This window comes from Xiphophorus maculatus, chromosome 3 (genome assembly GCF_002775205.1).
Source record: "Xiphophorus maculatus strain JP 163 A chromosome 3, X_maculatus-5.0-male, whole genome shotgun sequence".
NCBI lineage: Eukaryota > Metazoa > Chordata > Actinopteri > Cyprinodontiformes > Poeciliidae > Xiphophorus > Xiphophorus maculatus.
The window spans coordinates 9,013,814-9,036,781 of NC_036445.1; the positions used below are offsets into that span (position 1 = coordinate 9,013,814).

At 35.0% G+C, this 22,968-nt stretch overlaps 1 protein-coding gene and 1 pseudogene across 1 annotated transcript; one reads left to right on the top strand and one right to left on the bottom strand.

Moving 5' to 3' along the window:
- Nucleotides 1-2,034: 2,034 nt before the first annotated feature.
- On the top strand, nucleotides 2,035-5,530 carry LOC111608108 (macrophage mannose receptor 1-like). The gene is made up of 6 exons (XM_023330810.1): nucleotides 2,035-2,127; nucleotides 2,370-2,405; nucleotides 2,526-2,900; nucleotides 3,399-3,743; nucleotides 3,839-3,936; nucleotides 4,023-5,530. Exons 2-6 carry the CDS (start codon nucleotides 2,372-2,374, stop codon nucleotides 4,128-4,130), a joined length of 960 nt encoding a protein of 319 aa, XP_023186578.1. The 5' UTR covers nucleotides 2,035-2,127; nucleotides 2,370-2,371; the 3' UTR covers nucleotides 4,131-5,530.
- Nucleotides 5,531-7,517: 1,987 nt separating this feature from the next.
- On the bottom strand, nucleotides 7,518-22,623 carry LOC102224149 (annotated as a pseudogene).
- Nucleotides 22,624-22,968: the final 345 nt, after the last annotated feature.

Genomic DNA, 22,968 nt, shown 5'->3' on the forward strand with positions numbered 1-22,968 from the left:
TAAAATTTTGAATCCAACAACATTAATCAATTGTTCAGGGGAAACATCTGATAAAGGAGTTTGTAAAAATGCCAGTGTTGATGAGAAATTAATAAAGTAAGTTATTAGTGAGTATAATTTCTGTTTCTTTCAATTCCATTTTGAAGTCAGTCTGAATACCATTACAGATTAACATTCATGTAGCTATTGTGATTTGTTAGTCTTAAAATAAAACAATTTTTAATCTTTATGCACAAAGCATTATAGTTTTATTTTGTGACTCCTCTTTGAATTGTGGGAGACAATCTCTGAAAAGCAGGAACGCAGAAACGTCCTCAATCACTCATCATCCACCAGCATTTTTCCTTCTTATCAGTTTAAAGCCCAAATATTATGTCAACATAATACATTCTCTACAAAGCTTCAAATATCTGGAGAGGAGAGTAGATGAAGTGGTTGTTTCTTAGAAGTGGCTGACTAATAATAAATCATTCAATAAGATTGTTGATACAACAAATTACAAGTCAAACAGGTCATGTTGGACTCCTTTAAAAGGATAGGAGAATTTGAAACATGCAACATATTATTGAAACTTACTTTACTTTTTTATTCATCTAATTTAAAATAGTTTTTGAAATATCTGCAAATTAGTCCAAAACACTTAAGTACAAAATTTAAAGGAGTCAACAGTTGCTTTAAATGAGGTGGATTTAGTTGTTGAGCAATATTGAAAATTCCAAGCTGTGTCTATTTATGTTATCCCAGACTGGCTTGGCTGTAAAAATAAGGGAAAAGTTCTGAGCTGGTAAACAGTAAAAACAATAAAGTACAAAAAGTTCAGAAATATTTTTAAAACTGAATCATTTCAACACCACATGCCTGCAACTAAACAGAGTTTAAAAAAACAAAAACAAATGAAAGACAAATGCTTGAAAATGTGGCATCGGGATCACACACTGGGAATGTGTGTGATATTTATGAAATTATTTTTTGCACAGTTGACCCTATCATTCTTTGGCCTTGTTCACCTTCAGCTTCTCTTGCTAAAGTGACACAGATAGTACTTTAAAACATGATTCTGCTGAATGAAGCTGCACTGGAGAAGCAATGCTTGCTTGTGTCACTCTCTTGTTTTTACAAGAACCTTGTCTGTGTTCACAAGAAATTAGAATAAAGTTTGCATTTGTCTGCTTTAAATGCTAACAGAGATTTGCGTAGAAAAATACTTTACAGTGTTTAGATACTGATTAACCTTGCTTGACTTGGCCACTGGATACAACCATATAAGCCTAATGTTTTCTCTAATGCTACAAGGGTGTATTAAGCTTTAAACTATAGTAGATATAAATGGCATTTTGACTACATAAGCAGGTTTTGTGAGAAAGTATAAGTGGCCGTGTGATGCACAAAGAGATCTTTAAAATGAAACAAGTTTTAGATTTCTTGATCTTTTCGAACACTGAAGATACCAACAACTGCAAAAGTTACCCACACATCCTTTTACTGTTTTATTTTATTTTTATCAAACTCTCGTTGCCTGTGATTGGTCTGGATGAATTAGCAGCCCCTTCTTTTATAAAACACTTCTAGATGACTGAGTTACAGACATCCCTACCGTCATTGTTTTATCCAACAAATTGTAGAATTTAATGATTTAAGGTTTTTTTTGCAGTTTCAGTTTGATACTTATTTTGGCTCAAGCTTGTATTTATGCATTCTTTTTTATGTATCCCCTAGATTCATCTCCTTTATCTCTTTATTTATTTTCTTTTTGAAAATTTGTGATGGCATGTTACTAAATGTGCATAACTAAGTAAGAAATTCTTTACTTTTCAAACTCAAAAAAGTTCTTTCTTTTTCTAGAAAATTTCTGAGGTTAATCTAAAAATGTCTGCCTTTTTGGGTGGAAATTTACTCCTTTTTTGTACAATGGCCCTAATATATTGTCATAAAGGAATGTAAACATGTGATCTTCTCTGTAATTTCCATATGGTTTTGCATACATAGAAAGATAAATAAAGTCATGCCTACCAAAGCATCCACCACACACATTAAGCAGACTCTGTACTGCTAAAGTAACAAAAGATTTGTTCAACAGTTAATTTATAGCCACTATTTTTCTTGAACACTTTGCTCAGAATACATAAGGTAAGAAGCTTCTTAATTCTCAATACTTACCATCAATTTTTCATCATTTAAGGCAATAAACAATTTTTATGCACATTTGTAGTTGATTACATTTCAAAATAAATATAATTGTTGAAGTAAAATCCTCAATAGCTCATTACAATGCCATCTCTCCATCTAGTTTATAGACCACTGTTGAGGAATTATGTGAAGTTTTCCCATAAATTAATCTATTTTCTCTCTTCCTATTCACTTCATTACAGACATGGGAAATGTCACATGTCTTATAATACTTGCAGGTTAGTCTTATACATCTGTGCTACCTGTCTAATGGAAACAAAACAATTATAATCGTCTCGGACAAGAACATTTCCAACTAATCCTTGTTGCTTTTTACACTTCTAACTTTGCTTCCACAGGACTGTGTTCTCTCTGTCTTTGTATGCATCAGCATCAATATGTCTTATTCCACAGTCCAAAAACCTGGACCGATGCACAGAGTTACTGCAGGGAAACATGCATTGACCTGGCCACAATCGAAGACATGAAGGAGATGGATATGGCTCTTCAAAGTGTTGGAAATGACTACAGTGATGCCGTATGGATTGGGTTGCATAGAGGAAAGGAGCTAACTTGGCATTGGTCTCTGGCAGACAAATATTTCTACAAGGATGGAGAAAAAAATTATATAAAATGGAAAAAGCCTTTAAGTACTAATAACTGTGCTACTTTCAGTAATGGAGAACTTTCTACACTCTCCTGTCTTGAAAATAGACATTCAATCTGCTTTGATAGTGAGTATTACTTTTGTATTTTGGTCCTAATAAGACATAATGAAACAGCACACATGAATGAGTTATCCATATCAAAAACCAAATGAGCCTATTATGAATGCCAGCATCTGGGAGTTGGTATATTTCAAAATTTTGAACACAATTACATTTTGAGTTGTGAAAATTTTTAAGTTTACACTGATGTGCTTTATTATCCCAAAGGCTAGAAGAGTCATTGCTCGATCTAATTCCAATAACTAATCGAATAACTTTGGATTACTACTTGCAAATAAGAACGTTTTCATTTTTATGTCTTCTAGAGTGAAAAAAACATGTTTTTCTACAGATGTTGTACAGTATTTTCTGAGACAGTGGTTTAATGTGATGTAAACCATGAAAAACGGTTTATTTCTGCAAGTCTGAAATTCCTTATATCAGCACAGCAGCCACATTGGATTTTATCTCACCTATTGTTTTTGTTGTAATAAATACAAAATATTATCTAACTTCTCATTTCAGGAACAAAGCAAGGAGCAGCTCAGTATATCTTCAATCCAAATTTAATGACATGGACCGCCGCTCGAGATTTCTGCAGAGAAAACTACACAGACCTGGTCAGCCTGAGGAATGACGCAGAATACGCGACAGTCCAGGAAGTAGCCAATGGAAAATCAGTATTTGTTGGTCTCTTCAGAGACCCATACGAGTGGTCAAACCTGACTGACTCCTCACTAAGGTACTGGAGGGAATCCCAACTGGTAAATACAGAATATCATCAAAACTGTGTTGCAATGCTGAAGAATGAATCTGGCAAATGGGGAGACAGGAAATGCACAGAAGTTCATCCTTTCCTCTGCAAATGCAGTAAGTAAACATTTTAAGCAATATAAACCTATTGTAAAATGTGCAAAATAAGGAAGCAGTGTATAACAAATTATTTTGATTAATTTTGACTTTAGTACAAACTAAACTGCAGTTCATAAAACTGAGGATCAGCCTGCAGGACTCAAGTTTGGATCTGAATGACCCTGCAGTGCAAAACAGCATCTTGGAACAAGTAAGTTTTCCAGATGTTCATGCAGGTACATTTTGGTTCAGCCAATATAAACCTTATTGAAAAACCTTAACTTTCTTTTATCCCAGATGAAGCAAAGGCTGGGTGGAAGTGTAAGTGGTGTCAACAAACTTAACTGGAAAAAACACTCAGAAGGAAAAGTTTTCATCAAGGAAACAGAGGAACACAACCAATGAGACGAATACAGCAGGACTGCTAAGATTCTGACTTGAAGATGTAAAAGCCCACCAACCAGGATGGTAAAAAAACTTTTAGCTGTTGCTGATTAAACTCTTTTCAATAGGAATGCTTAGGCGCTAATATGATGACTATCTTCAATAACTCTGTGAGTCATTAGGCTTTTTAATTTAGCCTGCCTCTTATTTTTTAGCAAATTCAGAAATCCAACCATATGATCTATCATCTATCATTAATATGTCCTACTTTCATCCTGAGAATTTCATCTTTCATTTAATTTAGAGCCTCCTGTGTAGAAAAGATACACATTAACATGTGCACCATTAAGACTAAGATTACTTTCAGTCTTCATCATAATGAACTGGTCCACAGGAAAAAACCCAGTAACAACAGGATTAAGCACTAACATGGTAAACACGAAATAAATTAGCAAGGATATGTATCCAGTAAGCTTTAACAACAAAAAATGTAAGTCCTTCATGTATATTAGTTTTACTTCAAACCAATAGTACTCAAAAGGAACTGAAGAGTATTTCAAGAACATCTAGAGAAAATGAATGAAGAGCAAATGCTGGCACCTCTGAAGTTTAGTGTCTGGAGACCAACACCAGACATTGTTGAACTTCCTTCAGGTTAAGCAACTGTTCCTTTCTTTTTTGTGCATTTTAATGGGAAAGGAACATGTTCACCACTTTACACAACACAAGAAAAGTACATAAACTCTCCATTGTTGCAGCTACTGCAGTGTTTCAAACTGCCAGCAGCCATATTGGATTTTGATGAAGGGGTTGATGAGATGACCTTCGAGTTTAATTTTCCTGCTAGGAATTTTTAGTTGGATGTTTTGCTACAATCATGCATTTATTTTTATTCTTCCGCTTTTTTGTGTGGGAATATGTCCAGCTCCAGTTTTGGTATTGTTTCAAAACACCTTCACAGTGTCTTAGAAAACATTAGAATTTATATTAATTCCAGTATAAAGATATGTAATCTGTAATAATTTAAGAAGTACTGCATTATTGTATGACATGAAACGGTCAGCAGGATTTTATATTGATAAATGGTTTTAAGGAAATTTTTTGCCAACTATTTGTCTTTTAGATACATGACTTGCTAAGTTCACATGCTATCTGTATTTTTTTCAAACTAAAAGTTAATAAAGTAACTTGTCTGGCCTTGTTTTATTTAATTGTTTTGCAAAGGTTCTTTGCGGTTTTCAGTCATCCAAAAAGATTAGAAAATACCATGCTTATTTCCCAACTTAAAACCAAAACCAGATACAGGTGATAATCTGATAGGATAAATACCATGAGCAGTCAGACTTTATTTACTTTTGAGGAGAAATAAAGATGGCAGCTGAGATTGATGTAGCTGTCTTTGCTAATGTACAGTACATGAGTGATAAACTATTGAATACATTTGAGGAAAAGGAGAAAACAGAAGCAATAACCAACAAATTCCATAGCTTAGTTCAAACTCTGGCTTTTGGAAACATGTTTTAGTATCTTCAGACTCAATCCAGTCTAGAGCCATACACTTCCACCTCACACAGAGTGAGGTGCTCAGTTCTTCCAGGTACGACAACATTGATGTATCGGCCGTCCATCCCGTTACATTGAAAGGTTTCAGTAAAACCTGGAGCGATGGTTGAGATCACAGCGCACCTGTTAGAAACACAAATTGTTTTTGGTTCAGTGAGCATATGAGTTTTGCACTTGTCCTCTCTTGCTCTCGTTAAGAACACTTTACAGTACCTGGGATTGTTGTTTCCGTTGTTGTTTAGTGAATCTCCAACACGGATTTCAGCTCCATTAATTCGATTGTGATATTCTACACGGTTGGATATGTTGATAGAGAACACTTTATGGGTTTTTCCCAGGTCCAGACGCCACCAAGGATTAAATTCCCCTGCTGTATGACTGCAAGAAACCCTGTTCGAATGGCCAACACGATTCCCATCAATTGCATTGTAGGCAATGCCTGTATCATACAAAGATGACTGAGTAGCTTTTCCATAAATTGCCACATTTTCTTCTGCAAAACAAAATTTTAAATGTCTGCTGTGATACATAGTCTTCTAATATACAGTGCACATTGACAGTTGCATATCTTTATGTAAAAAGTTTACTTTTTTGTTTGTTCAAATAGCCCATTTTGTATTTGATTGATGCAAAACACATTGTTTTGATATATGAATAACGGCTGACATAACTTGCTCTAATAAATCAAGCTTGTCAGTGGTGCTCACTGATCATTAAACAAACATGTTTTGAAAGATTCTCACCAGTCGGGGCGCGGTATCCATAGACCTCCACTTCACAGAGAGATAGAACCCTGTTCACACCAGGTGCTATAATGATCACATAACGTCCTTCCACACGCTCAGTAAAATTCATTGCATAAGAGCTTCCAGCTGCAACAGTAGAAACGGTTGCAACCCTAGAAAAGAAGAGTTGAGTCAGTAACATTCAAGACTTTGTAAGAGTAATTCAGACAGCGTTTGCTGAAGTGTTTAAAATAACATGCCCAAATCGAATTTAGTATTTTTTTTTAGCATTTACAAACTATTTTAATATTCTTGGTTTCAATATAAAGATTACATTTGGAAGAATCCATCAGAAGTGAAAAGATCACAGCAGCTGATAGATTTGTGCTCCACAGCAAAGGGAAAAACCGTTAAAGTACAACTCAAAACCATTTCTTTCTCGCTGTCTGTATTAGCACAGCTACGTGCAGATTCGTTGTAATAGCAACTAACAACAACGCCACAAAACAAACAAACAAACAAAAACAAAAAAACACTCAAATATTTCTCACACAAAAAGCAGAATATTTAGTCTGTTGCAGTAATATGGTTTTAGGCTTAATGTTTATTTTGCGATTATTAATAAGTGATTGCTGTGGTAAGAGGAGAAAACTACAAATATATCGCTGGACTTCACTTTACTGTATAGCTGTCACTCTGCTGCTAAGGAGTCACAAAACCGATGTCTGGGCTCATGAGCGCCCCCTGCCATGAGGCAAGAGAACTGCCTGCCTCACCTTGAATCTGTTAATGATCGCTCCTCAGCACACCAAACACGTTACACACACAATTGGTGACAAGAAAACACTGTACATTATATACTGAAGCTAAATTATGGAAAATCAGTTCATATATTAAATGTTTTTAGTCATTTTATTGGCGACAAACAGACAGGAGAAACGTATTCCCATAGAATGGCAGCCAGTGCAGTTAGAGAGAGGTTGCACAATCCAGGGTGAGGCTCAGCTCGCTGCTGCCTCACCGGCTTCGCTTCTGAGCATTTGAATGGGAAAATGCAAAATTCAGTGATTTTGAAGAAAAAAATAATCAGAATTGGTTAAGCTAAATGAAAGATAGGTACTTTATAGTACAAACCACAGGGTGAAAATAGCAATATAAATTATTTTATCATATTTTTTTCCATGATGAAATGAGAAAGAAGTCACAGCACATCACTGCTTTCTCATTTTGGCCTGTGTACTCCCTTTATCTCCTTGTTGGCGTTTACATTGTGGATTATTGACTCTCTGTGGCTTTTGTAATTTTGTTAATTGCAGAGAGCCTCCACCATCTCTCTGCATTTGGTTCCATTATCAAGTGTCACCAAAACATGAACATATTACAAAGTTTAATGGAGTTTTGCCTTTAAACTGGGGATTCCCTTTGCTTTAATCACTAAACTTATTTTTGCATGTCTAAATTTGTCTTTTTTTTTAAAAAATTACCCTCATCTATTGTTTTTATTCAAAACAATAAATTGCTACATTTCCCTCTAATTCAAATGTATTTTTTTGAAATACAGTGTAACACTGTAGACACATTTTACAAAAAAATAAAATTATAACACCAAGTATATATATATTTTTTGCACTTCCAGAGCTCCCTATAAATGCTCCCTTTTTGATGAAGGTTTCTGGAAACTGATGTCTGTCTTTTAGCCCTTGGGCATAAACTCAAATGCTCAATGATTCTTATCAGCTTGTAGCCAAGAGCCTAACGTTTCTTTGGATACTAAATATGTCTCTGTTTTAGGGGAGGTGCAGAAATGAAAAACAAAATCAAATCTGAGCAGCATTGAGCCTCCCTTGTTTCACACTGTAGTCATGACATAATCACTCACAGTGGGTTTGCAGTGCCATCTTGTCGTAAAGATTTTCCAATGCGAACCTCCACACCATTGAGTTGCTCTGCACAGCAGTCTCCTCTGTTGGTGATGATGACCTGGGTGACTATATATGAGTCCAGTAGGTCCACCCTCCACCAGGGGTTGTTTTCTGTATCAGTGTGGGTGCAAGATCCCTTTGCAAGGTCAGCATTTAGGTTTCCATCAATAGCATTGGAGGCATCCACAAATCCATTCCACGGCACCCCTTTGTAGCGAGAAGACTGTGTAGCTTTGCCACGTAAAGCCACATTTTCTGAAATTAACAGAGAAATCCAATGAAGAATAAATTAATTCTATTGTGGGTGGTTTTGCTTAAGATATTTGTGCAGTCATTAAAAAAAGTCTTCCATTTATTTGATAGTTGATAGTTTCAATGTTACTTATACGTCTCAGTGGCACGTACTTGCATTATAACAAGTCTTTTATGCAGGCATGAAACAAATGTTTTCGCTATTTATATAAAAACACAATGAGAAATCAGATGAAGTATTTTACTGTCTTTGCATTTTGACAGCTTGTTCTAAATTGGCAATGATGAAGTCGTGTCCATAAAATCAATCAATGCAATGAATAATAAGTAATGCTTTTATCAGCTTTGAAAGGAGTTGTAAAAGATTGCACTCTTAATGTTTTTTTAAATAAATCAAACAATCAATTTTGCGTTTTCTCAAAAACACGAAGTGGAAAAACAAGCAGCTAAAAATAAAACAGGACAAGAAAACACATTTTTAGCCCATTTAGGGATCCCTCAATGTAAAGGTTTATAAATAAAAACTACATATATTTGGAAGTCAGAGTATTAAGGTTTTTGCTTAAATTTAAGAAAACCCTTTCTCTAAAGACAAAAATCATTTTAAATAAGTTCAATTAGGCCAACCTGCTTTGCGCATATATTAATGCTCCTATCACAAACAATGCTTATGGTCTCTAAATTTACACAAATACTGTTGCATGCTACTTACGGTAAGTGTAAGCTGAGCACATTGGCAGGAGGAGCAGCAAATGAAATAGTACATCGTACCTCATGTTTCCTCTTGTCCTGTTTTTGATTTTGACAGAAACATGAGGGAAAAGCTGGGATTTAGGACAATTAGTGTAACCATTTTCAACATTTCATGCTATATTACAGTATTACTGTCCTATTTGTGAGACATTCTGGTAAAAATTATTCAAATGAGAAATTACCTTGATTGTTTGGTAGGTTTGCGGTTTGAGGTGAGGGATTTGCCTTTGAGTGTTTGTGAAGTCCTTCACTCATCTATTTATATCAGGTAAAACTCAAATGTTGTCCAATCACATCTCAAAGAGAAGTCAGCTCCTACAATTCTCAGTACGCTTCAGCTCACAAAGTCCATTTGTCACTGGATTTAGTTATCTACTTTGCCATATCTATTTAAACAGATCATGGTTTAGTTAAACTTTAGGCAGACACAATAAAACAGTGTTAAGCCTCCTAAATATAAAAGGTAATTACTGATAACACAGCAAAATATTAACCAAAGTTCAGGACACTTGGTTAATATTCAATGTGAATCTGAAAGTGGATCTTTTAAACAAACTAATCATCCTCAAAATACAGGAGTATTATTGTGATTGTCAGAAAATAAAACTAGAAACTTTTTTTAAAGGAACAACTTCTTTAATTTTGTTTAATGAGCCTATTAGGAATGTTAGCATCTGAGAGTTGATATTTTGAAATTTTGAACAAAATTACATTTTGAAATGAAAAAACATGTTTACGTTTACAATTATATGCTTTATAATCCCAAAGGTTAGAAGTGTCATTACTTGATCTAGTTCGAATAACTAATCTAAAACTTCTAACTTTTATTCCAATACGCGACAGTCCAGGAAGTAGCCAATGGAACAGCAGTATTTGTTGGTCTCTTCAGAGACCCATACGAGTGGTCAGACCTGACTGACTCCTCACTAAGGTACTGGAGGGAATCCCAACTGGTAAATACAGAATATCATCAAAACTGTGTTGCAATGCTGAAGAATGAATCTGGCAAATGGGGAGACAGGAAATGCACAGAAGTTCATCCTTTTCTCTGCAAATGCAGTAAGTAAACATTTTAAGCAATATAAACCTATTGTAAAATGTGCAAAATAAGAAAGCAGTGTATAACAAATTATTTTGATTAATTTTGATTTTAGTACAAACTAAACTGCAGTTCATAAAACTGAGGATCAGCCTGCAGGACTCAAGTTTGGATCTGAATGACCCTGCAGTGCAAAACAGCATCTTGGAACAAGTAAGTTTTCCAGATGTTCATGCAGGTACATTTTGGTTCAGTCAATATAAACTTTATTGGAAAAACCTAACTTTTTTTTATCCCAGATGAAGCAAAGGCTGGGTGGAAGTGTAAGTGGTGTCAACAATCTTAACTGGAAAAAACACTCAGAAGGAAAAGTTTTCATCAAGGAAACAGAGGAACACAATCAATGAGACGAATACAGCAGGACTGCGAAGATTCTGACTTGAAGATGTAAAAGCCCATCAACCAGGATGGTAAAAAAACTTTTAGCTGTTGCTCATTAAACTTTTTTCAATAGGAATGCTTAGGCGCTAATATGATGACTATCTTGAATAACTCTGTGAGTCATTATCAATCAATCAATCAAATTTTATTTGTATAGCACATTTCAGCAGCAAGGCATTTCAAAGTGCTTTACATCATTACAAACACAGAAACACAATGCAACATAGAATCAAAAACAAAGCATTAAGTCAAGTTCCATCAATAAATTTGTAAGTGATTACATTTCAAATACAATTCTAAACAGGTGGGTTTTTAGTCGAGATTTAAAAGAAGTCATTGTTTCAGCTGTTTAACAGTTTTCTGGAAGTTTGCTCCAAATTTGTGGTGCATAGATGCTGAAAGCTGCTTCTCCTCGTTTGGTTCTGGTTCTGGGGATGCAGAGCAGACCAGAACTGGAAGACCTGAGAGGTCTGGAAGGTTGATACAATAAAAGCAGATCTTTAATGTATTGTGGTGCTAAGCCGTTCAGTGATTTATAAACTAACAACAGTATTTTAAAGTCTATTCTTTGAGCTACAGGGAGCCAGTGGAGGGACTTTAAAACTGGTGTTATGTGCTCTATCTTCCTGGTGTTAGTGAGAGCACGAGCAGCAGCATTCTGGATCAGCTGAAGCTGTTTGATTGATTTGTTGGACAGACCTGTGAAGACGCTGTTACAAAAATCAATACGACTGAAGATGAACGCATGGATAAGTTTCTCTAGATCTGGCTGAGACATTAGTCCATTAGGCTTTTTAATTTAGCCTGCCTCTTATTTTTTAGCAAATTCAGAAATCCAACCATATCATCTATCATCTGTCATTAATATGTCCTGCTTTCATCCTGAGAATTTCATCTTTCATTTGATTTAGAGCCTCCTGTGTAGAAAAGATACACATTAACATGTGCACCATTAAGACTAAGATTACTTTCAGTCTTCATCATAATGAACTGGTCCACAGGAAAAAACCCAGTTACAACAGGATTAAGCACTAACATGGTGAAAATGAAATAAATTAGCAATGATATGTATCCAGTAAGCTTTAACAACAAAAAATGTAAGTCCTTCATGTGCATTAGTTTTACTTCAAACCAATAGTACTCAAAAGGAACTGAAGAGTATTTCAAGAACATCTAGAGAAAATGAATGAAGAGCAAATGCTGGCACCTCTGAAGTTTAGTGTCTGGAGACCAACACCAGACATTGTTGAACTTCCTTCAGGTTAAGCAACTGTTCCTTTCTTTTTTATGCATTTTAATGGGAAAGGAACATGTTCACCACTTTACACAACACAAGAAAAGTGAATAAACTCTCAATTGTTGCAGCTACTGCAGTGTTTCAAACTGCCAGCAGCCATATTGGATTTTGATGAAGGGGCTGATGAGATGACCTCTGAGTTTAATTTTCCTGCTAGGAATTTTTAGTTGGATGTTTTGCTACAATCATGCATTTATTTTTATTCTTCTGCTTTTTTGTGTGGGAATATGTCCAGCTCCAGTTTTGGTATTGTTTCAAAACACCTTCACAGTGTCTTAGAAAACATTAGAATTTATATTAATTCCAGTATAAAGATATGTTATCTGTAATAATTTAAGAAGTACTGCATTATTGTATGACATGAAACGGTCAGCAGGTTTTTATATTGATAAATGGTTTTAAGCATATTTTTGTCAACTATTTGTCTTTTAGATACATAACTTGCTAAGTTCACATGTTATCTGTATTTTTTTCAAACTAAAAGTTAATAAAGTAACTTGTCTGGCCTTGTTTTATTTAATTGTTTTGCAAAGGTTCTTAGAGGTTTTTAGTCATCTAAAAAGATTAGAAAATACCATGCTTATTTCCCAACTTAAAACCAAAACCAGATACAGGTGATAATCTGATAGGATAAATACCATGAGCAGTCAGACTTTATTTACTTTTGAGGAGAAATAAAGATGGCTGCTGAGATTGATGTAGCTGTCTTTGCAAAGCAAGTAAGTGATAAATAGTGAATGCATTTCAGGAAAAGGAGAAAACAGAAGCAATAACCAACAAATTTTAATGTCTTAAAAATCATTTCACTTGAAAATAAGAGGGCAGATCTTCTTTAAATTCATTGCAGATGTCATTCATGATCTTATCTCAAAAGGCAGATTATCAAGTCAAACATTCAGACAATCTCGTAAGACTCCAGACAGCAATACAAAAAAGAAAGTATCTGCTTTAAGTAAAAAGCCATTCACTGTTTCATTTGTAAACATAAGCTTCAGTCTGAGATACAAATTAATTTAATATTGTAAATATACACAGTTATAAAACACTTGAAAGCTCATCCTTTGTGATGTGAATGAATGTCTGAAGGAGAACTTTGACACTTAATTTGTTGTGAGGATTTTCTGCCATCTTGTGGTCACAATTTCTAAGCTCTAACTATAATTAAGTATGACAACCTCATCATTTATATTGTGGAGACTCCTATCAGTGAAATGAGATCCTTATAATGTAACATCTAACATCTTTAATTCAATCCAGTTTGGATGCGTACACTTCCACCTCACACAGAGTGAGATATTCATTTCTTCCAGGTATGAAAACGTTGATGTATCGACCATCCATCCCGTTACATTGAAAGGTTTCAGTAGAACCTGGAGCGATGGTTGAGATCACAGTACACCTGCAAAAGGAAATAAACATTGTTTCTTTTTCAGTGTTTACTTGAACAAAAAATGGAACAAAGTGAATTGGTAGAAAATATATTGTCCTGTAATATTTTATTTATTTTAAGAGGACTGTAAACTACCTGGGATTGTTATTTCCATTGTTATCAAGTGAATCTCCAATACGAATTTCAGCTCCGTTAATTCGAGTGGGAACTTCTACCCGATTGGTTATGTTAATACTGAACACTCTATGGGTGCTCCCCAGGTCCAGTCTCCACCAGGAGTTAAAGTCATTATTTGTGGCACTGCAGGAACCCTGGCTAAAGTATGCAGCACGACTCCCATCGATGGCGTTGTTGGCAATGGCTCCAGGATAAACCGTTGACTGTGAGGCTTTTCCATAAATTGCCACATTCCCTAATGCAAACAAACAACAACAACAAAAAGATAAAATAAAATAAATGTCCCTTCTCATAGTTTTCCCGACGTTAACCTGTTTTCTGAATGTTAGGACTCAGAATTAAAGCAGTTCCTTGCCTTATCTTTCAGTTTGTTTTTTATCAGTCCTGAACTTTTATATTACATAGCATTCCACACATATTGTGTGTGTTGTTATCCTATGTCATACGTGTAATTCATTTTAACAGGATTTGAAGAAAATGTTATGTATAAACTTCATCTCGCAATGACTCAATGTTATACCTCCAGGTATAATGTTTGATGCTTCATGTCTGTTTCCATGAGAAATTAATTTACAATCTATGTATAAGAGCTATTTTTTTGCTTTACACTCATTCTTTGCATGACAAAAGCATCTCACTCCATTTTGATCAAAACTTTGAATCAAACCTAACAAAGTAATGTAAAGCATGTAATATAATTGGAGTATTTTATAGTGAGTATGTAAAACCCAGTAGCAGGATAGGCCTCACCAGTTGGAGCACGGTATCCATAAACCTCCACCTCGCAGAGTGTAAGTACTCTGGAAACACCTGGAAGCACAACAGTCACATAACGGCCTTCCACATGTCTGGTAAATGTAATAGTTAAAGTTCTTCCAGCTGGGATATGGGAAATGACAGCAACCCTAAAACAGAGAATGTTAAAGGAACATTAGGATTTGTCTGATAATAGTAATCACTGATGTTTCAACATAACTTATTTTATCACTTTCTAAATAGTTTTGTCACTTTAGATAAATGTATTCCTAAACATGATGATCACAACAATATCAGAAATCCTACATAAAAATAAAGGTTGAACATTTAAGAAAAGAGATTACAAATAAGTATTGATCTTTTCTTCACCACATAATTAAAGGACTTTTAACTTGGTCGAAAACCCTGAAAGTATTAACCATGGAAGACTACTAAAATGTTCAGAGTTTTTTGTAGTTTTGCTTTTGCTTACAAATCCTTTATTACTTTCATGTATTTTAACCAAATTTTAACAAGTATCTGATGCTTTTTATATTCTAAATTCACAAACCCGATTGCAATAAATATTTGCAAAGATCTCTACTAAGTTCTTTATATGCAAAGGTGATAAAAGAGAGAGAGAAAAAAATTGTTTCACAGTGAGCTGTGTGCTAAGACCTGTGCATGACAAAGCTTCATGAAATACATATAAAGTTCAGCATTATGTTACTAGAACAACATGTAATTTAGGGGTTTTGATTAAAGTGAAGAAATTATACAAAAATATATTTCTCTGACAAGAAACTAAGCCCAGGAAACCTCCCTTTCACAACTGACAGCCACAGAACATGACCTTCCTGTACTTCCTGTCAGGAGTCCTCCCAACAATCTCTCAACCAGTTATAATAACTCACACTGGGTTTGCAGCACCGTTGTAGAGTAAAGAATTGCCAATGTGAATCTCTGCTCCGTTCAATCGTTCCGGACAGCAGTCTCCTCTGTTGGTGACGGATATAGAAGTGACAATGTAAGAATCCAGCAGGTCCACTCTCCACCAGGGATTGGTCATTCCAACAGTGTGAGTGCATGATCCTGCACCATAGGCAGCCTGACGGTTACCATCAATGGCATTGTAGGCAGCTGAAAGAGCATTGTCATGTCGATCAGACTGGGTGGCTTTTCCATGCAATGCAACATTTTCTGTGAATAAAAAAAAGTAGAAAAATTACATAAATAAATAGTGTCAGCAAAATTTTTTAATCTTTCACGAACAACATGGTTCCATCAGTTAAGTCATTCAGGTCCTTGGGAGGTGAAACAGCCACAGACCAACACACAACTTTTACAGAACTGTATTTACTGAATAAGAAACTGTTTCAATAATGATTCTTTAACGTTCTCCAATTAATAAATGGGATCAATTTCAATCTTTCAGAACTATTCTTCTTCTTTGTGTTTATCTTAATATTTTTGAACAATTTTGCTACACACAGAGATAATGAAACATACTATATGTTCGAGCCAGCACCGTTCCCTGGAGAAGCAGCAGAAGTAGAGCTGAAAGGTTTCTCATGGTTGCTTCTTATGCTGCATACAGTCAACAAAATACGTTACTTAGCAAATCAGTAACCAAAAATTGAGGGAAGTTATAAAATCATGTCAATGCACAGGACATGCAGAAATAACAGATCACCAAAAAAACACACACAAACCTTGCCTTGTGAAATAAATGTTGAAGTGAACAACATGCTGCTGTTTGTAAGGGATATTTATGTAGGCATCTTATCTTGAGATGTGGTGTTTGGATTAATGATACACCTTTATGATTTTATTTTTTACCTTTGAATGAGATGAGGTTTATTTTCTTAGACAGCTGGTATATGATTAGCAGGTGTAAATTATTTTTACCAACAGGAAGTTCAAAATCTGATTGAGAACTCATCCCCTTTACTTGAAAGCTTATGTCCATCTTTATTTAGTCTGAAAAAATTTGAGCTATTTTGCAAATCACTACAGCTTATCTTTTATTTCAGAGGAGACATAAATCTGCACAAACCAAAGTGAGAAACTGCTGCTACTCTTTAGCTTCAAACAAAAGTTGAAGCAAAAGTTGTTGTATAGACCAAAAGAAAGAAACAATTAAAAAGACAAATGATCAGTATAATTTCCAAAACATAGGGCACCATGTTGTGGAATAAATTTTGACCCACCAAGTTTCACATTACCAAGTGGTAAACAAATTAGCAGGAAGAAATTTGAAAGACCATTTATTGCCAATTCACAAATAATAATACTCTGTACTTCCTGTTCATGTTTCTGACAAAGGACAAAGCAGTGCAATTTAGATAATTCTGCAAATGATTTATTATGTCAATATATACTTCCTGGAATACACAGGGCAAAGTCATTTTTTTATTTTGGACGATAAAGGAGACACAAAGAGAAAACAAAGTACAAGTATGACAACTTTGCATAAAAGAAACAAATGTTAAAATTCAAGTTTAGAGGCAAATAATTTAAATCCAACTTTAGATTAAAGTTCAATTTGAAACTATTAAAATACCAATCAAAAGTCTTTTCATTCACTTTAGAATGTGTACTTTAAAATGTATATATGACTCTGATATTGTAATAGCATATATGTGCAATTTTAGTCTTGTAAGTGTGTGTGAGTCTGTAGTACTGTATGACTGTATGTGTAAAAGATGAGGAACAAAATCAGTTCATTGAACCAAGATGTGAACTTTCACAAAATGTGTTTATTATAATCAGACTCAAGCCAATCTGCAGTTCATGCTAAACCTTTTCTAACAAATGGATATACAGTAACTGTGGAAATAATAATGAGGACCTGATTTCATGAAGGATATGTATACGGACATCTTTATGTAACACATACAGCATTGATAAATCATACACCACCTATAACTTTTTTATTTGTTAAAATTGGATAAAGTTCATTTCTTTCAAAGAAGTACTGTAGGTCAGGCATTGCCAGTTGAAGGCAAGATTTATAGTAACTGTTAAACCATGTTCAAAACTGGACACACATACGAACGGACACTTGCAGGGGTCTCAAACTCCAGTCCTTGAGGGCCGCAGACCTACAGTTTTTAGATGTGCCACAGGTACAAAACACTGGAATGAAATGGCTCAATTACCTCCTTCTTGTGTAGATCAGTTCTCCCAGCCTTGCTAATGACCTAATTATTCTATTCAGGTGGTGCAGCAGAGGCACATCTAAAAGTTGCAGGACTCCGGCCCTCGAGGACTGGAGTTTCAGACCCCTGTGATAAAGTATATCTTTATATGTGTCCTAAATGTGACTTACTGATATACTTTGAGAAATGACATTCTCAGACTTCCTGGTCACATCTTTCAGTAGAAATAAAATACTACAATAAAGTTAGTGCTACAATTGCAACGCCAAATGAACAGTAAAGTGCAGTGTGATAACAGCCATATATTTCCTGGAACAGATGATTGATGCTTTGATGATTCAACATTGATTCATGACTTTATAGCAAAATATGAAAATAGAATGGGGTTATGCATGGCCACAACTTAACAGGGCATAAAATTGGATTTGAAGAATTTTACATTTGTACAGAAACAGCCAACTTAAGGCTTGGTTGGTCATATACCATGTAGAAACAATGTAGAGGTTCTTGTAGATCTTCTAGAGCAGGGGTGGGCACTCCTGGTCCTCGAGGGCCGGTGTCCTGCAACTCTTAGATGTCTCCCTGGTCCAACACACCTGAATCCAACAGCTGAATCTCCTCCTAAGTGCAGTCAAGTTCTCCAGAGTCCTGTTAACGACCTCATTATTTGACTCAGGTGTGTTGAAGTAGAGATGCATCTAAAAGTTGCAGGACACCGGCCCTCGAGGACCAGGAGTGCCCACCCCTGTTCTAGAGGTTATTTCCTTAGAAATTTCTTATAGCTGAATTTTTAAGTGTGTAGCTCATAAAAATGAGTTACACACAGCATGCTGCAGAGTCAGCAAAATGCTGGGTGCCCTGTAAATGACCTCAGACGGTTGACACTGGCAGAGCAGCAAAGGAAAGGAGGAATAACTTGGACACGATATGGAAAGGTCTTCCAAATCCAATGTAGCCAAAAACAGCTTGTTTCAATGCTTTGTTCAGCCTAAAACTTTAATTTTGGCTGAATTAAAGCCACTGCTTTGTATTCAGTCTCACATATTCCCCGTAGACATGTTAGAAGACTTTTGAGTACCTTTTTGAGCTAAACATAACTTTTGTGTGTCAAAGAACTTGAGATAGTCCTCAATATGATTCTTTTTCTTTTGAGAAAATTTATCTCTCAGCTATTCATCATATCTTATTGTGCAATGCAGAATTGTTGCAGCCAAAAAACAAAAATGAAAATAACTGGTGTTTGAGGGTCATTTGTTTGAGGTCATATTTCATGAGTCAAGAATGTTAAAGTGCTAATCATCACAAAGATGTAACTTTTTCAAGCACTGATGTGTTATTTTAGATTTGACAATTTAGTTTCAGAAACATGTTTTTCTGTTCTCATCAAATAGGTCAGTGCATATTCTGGTCATGTGATTTTTGTCTCCAGAAACCACAGATTAAAAATAAACAAGTGTTTTATGTTGTTTTATAATAAAACACGTGAAAATAAAATCAAAGCCCTTTTCTGGTTTGTGGCCCAAAAAAATATGAAAAAAACATTTCACTTAACGTTGTTTTCATGTTAGAAATATGTAAAACACAAAATCTGTTCACATTTTCTCCTCTAAGGTTTTCATTACTGGGACTACATTTTTTACTTTAGTAACTTGCATAGCATCTTTTGCACTTTATTAAAACTAGCACTTTATTTGGCACTGCACTTTAAGCATAGATTTGCACATCAATAGCCATTTCCACACAAGAAATTTTAACAATTTATTTATGCTAAGGAACAAAAGTCCATTACTGTCAATTATAAATGTTGACATTATAAACACAAGATAAAAAGTAAATATAAAGGCTACAAAATGGATTTAATTTAATTAAACAATATTTAAATCCAGATATCCACATATACTGTATATGCTACATTATCTAACCAAATTGCTGCTGCTCTGGCAGATTATTGGTCCTTTCTCATCATATCTGCATCAACGTATAAAAAATAAAGAATTACTGAATTGGTTACACAAAACACGCGTGTAAACTAATTAACAAGATTATTGTTTTCTGCTTTTTACTTTTTGGATTTTCAATAAGTATTTTTCATAAAAGCAGCAGTACAGCGACATAAAGTGATTGAATCAGGTTCTAGTCAAAGAATTTGCAGCTGTCACTGAATATTGTGATCTAGTCATTAAATTAGATGAAGACATGTTTTTCTACAAAAATAACATTTAAAGGAGTGGCAGATCTATTTAGTTAATCTAGTCTTGATGCGTAGACTTCAACTTCACACAAGATGAGATACTCAGTTCTTCCAGGAATGACAATGTTAATGTATTGACCATTCATTCCGTTGCACTGAAAGTTTTGAGTAAAACCTGGAGAGATGACTCCGATCGCAGCACACCTGTTAGAAAAAAAAAAAAATTGGTTCTGTTAAGAAAAAAAATGACAAAGCAGAAAATATGTTGCTTTACAAAATGAGTAGGACTGACAAGCACCTGGGATTATTGTTGCCGTTGTTATTAAGTGAATCACCAATACGAATTTCAGCTCCTTGAAGTCGTAAGTAGGCTTCCACGCTGCTGGTTACACTGACAGAGAACACTTTATGGGTTTTTCCCAAGTCCAGTCACCACCAGGGATTAAATTCATGTATTGTATGACTGCAAGAAGCTTTGCCTCAGTGACCAGCACGATTCCCATCAATGGAGTTGTAGGCAATGCCATGAGTATGCAGTGACGACTGAGTAGCTTTTCCATAAATTGCTATATTCTCTCCTGCAACATGAGATTTTAAAGTATAAGAATTGATGTACAATTTGACTTCAGTGAAAAGTGGGTTCTCATGGTATGATGCCTGGATGTATTTGCGTCGCTCATTATAGTGGATTCAAAAACAAAAGCTTTTGAATGAGCTTTAAGCAGGAGAGGGGAGTTAGCAGCAAAACAATCCTATTTTTAATGTTTTTTTTTGTAACTGTGTCATTTGTTCCTGGCAGTTATTTCATATTTGACCTGCACTTCTTACTCATTCAGAACTGTTTATATTACAAACAGTCTTTCTTCTGTACTGGTGTCTTTGTAGATTATCTACACTCTGAAAATGTGAAACACAATTTCATCTTCTGATACTATTCCTAAAATTAGAGATAAAAATAACTCAAACTTCTTTTGAATAATATATTGAGAGTAATAAATGCAGGTCTCACCAGTTGGAGCACGATAACCATAGATCTCCACCTCACAGAGTGTAAGCACCCTGTTAAAACCAGGCAGTGACACAATCACATAACGGCCCTCCACAGGACTGGTAAAAGTTATTCTCAAAGTTCTTCCAGGTGGGATGCCAGAAATTACAGCAACCCTAAAACAGAGAAAGTGGGGCGAATGTGACTTTATTTCAATACAATCGAAACAGTAAAATAATGAGCTGTAAACCAATACATATCAATCGACCATGACTTTTCTGCAAGGAATTTAAAAATGGAAAAAAGCGATATAAAATCAAAACCAAAAATAATAATTGAACTTTAGACTAGGTCTTAAATACAGTATCGTTTACATATTATGTGTCATTCAGTGGATAACAAACATCTATATACCTTGTTAATGTAAAAGGAAGGTCAAACAAAGGAAGACCACAAAAAATGATTTCAAAACTTTATTCCGCTAATATAATTATATGTAATAATAAATATTTTTTACATTTATCATATCCTGTAGAATTAAAATCAACACATCTGTTAAAATAAATATACGTTTTACAAGTAAAATGCAAATAATTTCAGGCCAATTGTAAAACACTTTATATTCAAGGATCCTCACGCGACTGAAAGTTGTCCTCTTTCTTTCCAAACATTTGAAATAAAAAAGGGTTTTACTCACACTGGGTTTGATGTACCATCGTCTTGTAGGGAGTTTCCTACATGAATCCCTGCTCCGTTAATGTTTTCTGAGCAGCAGTCTCCTCTGTTGGTTACAGAGATGGAAGTGACAACGTAGGTCTCCAGCAGGTCCACTCTCCACCAGGGGTGTGCTTGTGGTCCAGTGTGGGTGCAAGATCCCCGTCTCAGGTCAGAATTTCGGTTTCCATCAATAGCATTGTAAGCATCCACACTAAAATCTGATTGGAGCCGATGAGACTGAGTTGCTTTGCCACGTAAAGCCACATTTTCTGAAGAAAAATAAAAATCAGTGAAACAATGATAACTGTTGTGGCACTTCCTTTCTTGCTATGCATTTTGGTGTTTTGAAAAACAGGTTTCTGATCTAAGCATGAAGAAATGAAGCAGCCCTCATGAGGAATGAAGTTCCATCGAGTCTTTAAAGTCATGGGTATTTAACATCAGGGTTGCAACCGGTTGTACTGCAGGAGGGCAGTTAGATTTCTAATTACATTTCATCTATACTCTTTTAACTTTTAAAAGTTGTTTTTTTAATACAAAGTAGTATGAATCCAACATGAAACAAACTGGTAAAATGAGGCATAAAATAATGTATTTTGTTCAGAAATACACCCATTTATGTATATAATATAATGTGTGTATGTGTTACTGTGCATGCAGTCCCAGTTTGAGTTGTAAATAGGGCTGGCTGAAATTCAATTAAAATGTATAATGTTCTCAATTCATATCAATAAATATACATTTCTATTTTCTGTGTTGAATTTCAAATATTCCTGGAAAGCCCCCTGAGTGAAAAAAAACTTCTTAAAATCCCAATCTGTGTTTTTTTTTATTATTCTTGCCACTAAATACAAGAGAAACTTAGTTGAGCAACTAAGATGATAGCCTCACAGTTTACTATTTTGATATTGAGCGAATGAAAAGTAAAACATTTAATTTGCAGATTAAAGCACATGATTCTTACTGTATTCATAAGCCAAGGCAGTCACCAGGAGAAGCAGAAGAAGCAGAACCGAAGTGTGTCTCATTGTTCTGATTTACACTGCAGAGAAAGTTCACAAGTCAGATATCAAAATCTAATTGTGAAAATAAAAGCTAAACTCAATGCACATTGCAGACTGTAGATTCTGGTACAAGTACCTTGATGTGTCAAAAAGTCACTGAAGACAATGAGGAGCTGCTGTTTATCAAGGAATATTTATGCAGGAATCTTATCGTAATATGTGCTTTGTTACTCTGATTATGACTTTGATTATTCCTTAGAATAAGATAACATTTATTGCTGCAAACACGTGAGGGATTTGCAGCTTCTAACACATTTCTATTTACTTTCATTTTCAGGATTGAAAAAATATGTCATCTCATGCTAAAAGGTGAAGGTCATAATAATTTAAATAAAGACCTGTCAAATTAAGCCAACTTTACTGGACTGAAATGAAAAACTTAAGACAGTTTGTGGGTTTTATCGGTGCAGCACCTGTCACTGTTGACCTGAAGTTTAGTTATTG

What these genes read in the sequence shown, in the direction of transcription:
- LOC111608108 (XM_023330810.1), top strand. Translation starts at nt 2,372, where the DNA reads ATGGGAAATGTCACATGTCTTATAATACTTGCAG. An exon ending in ATGTCTTATAATACTTGCAG is followed by an intron (nt 2,406 to 2,525) that starts GTTAGTCTTATA and finishes TTGCTTCCACAG; the next exon opens with GACTGTGTTCTCTCTGTCTT. An exon ending in ACATTCAATCTGCTTTGATA is followed by an intron (nt 2,901 to 3,398) that starts GTGAGTATTACT and finishes TTCTCATTTCAG; the next exon opens with GAACAAAGCAAGGAGCAGCT.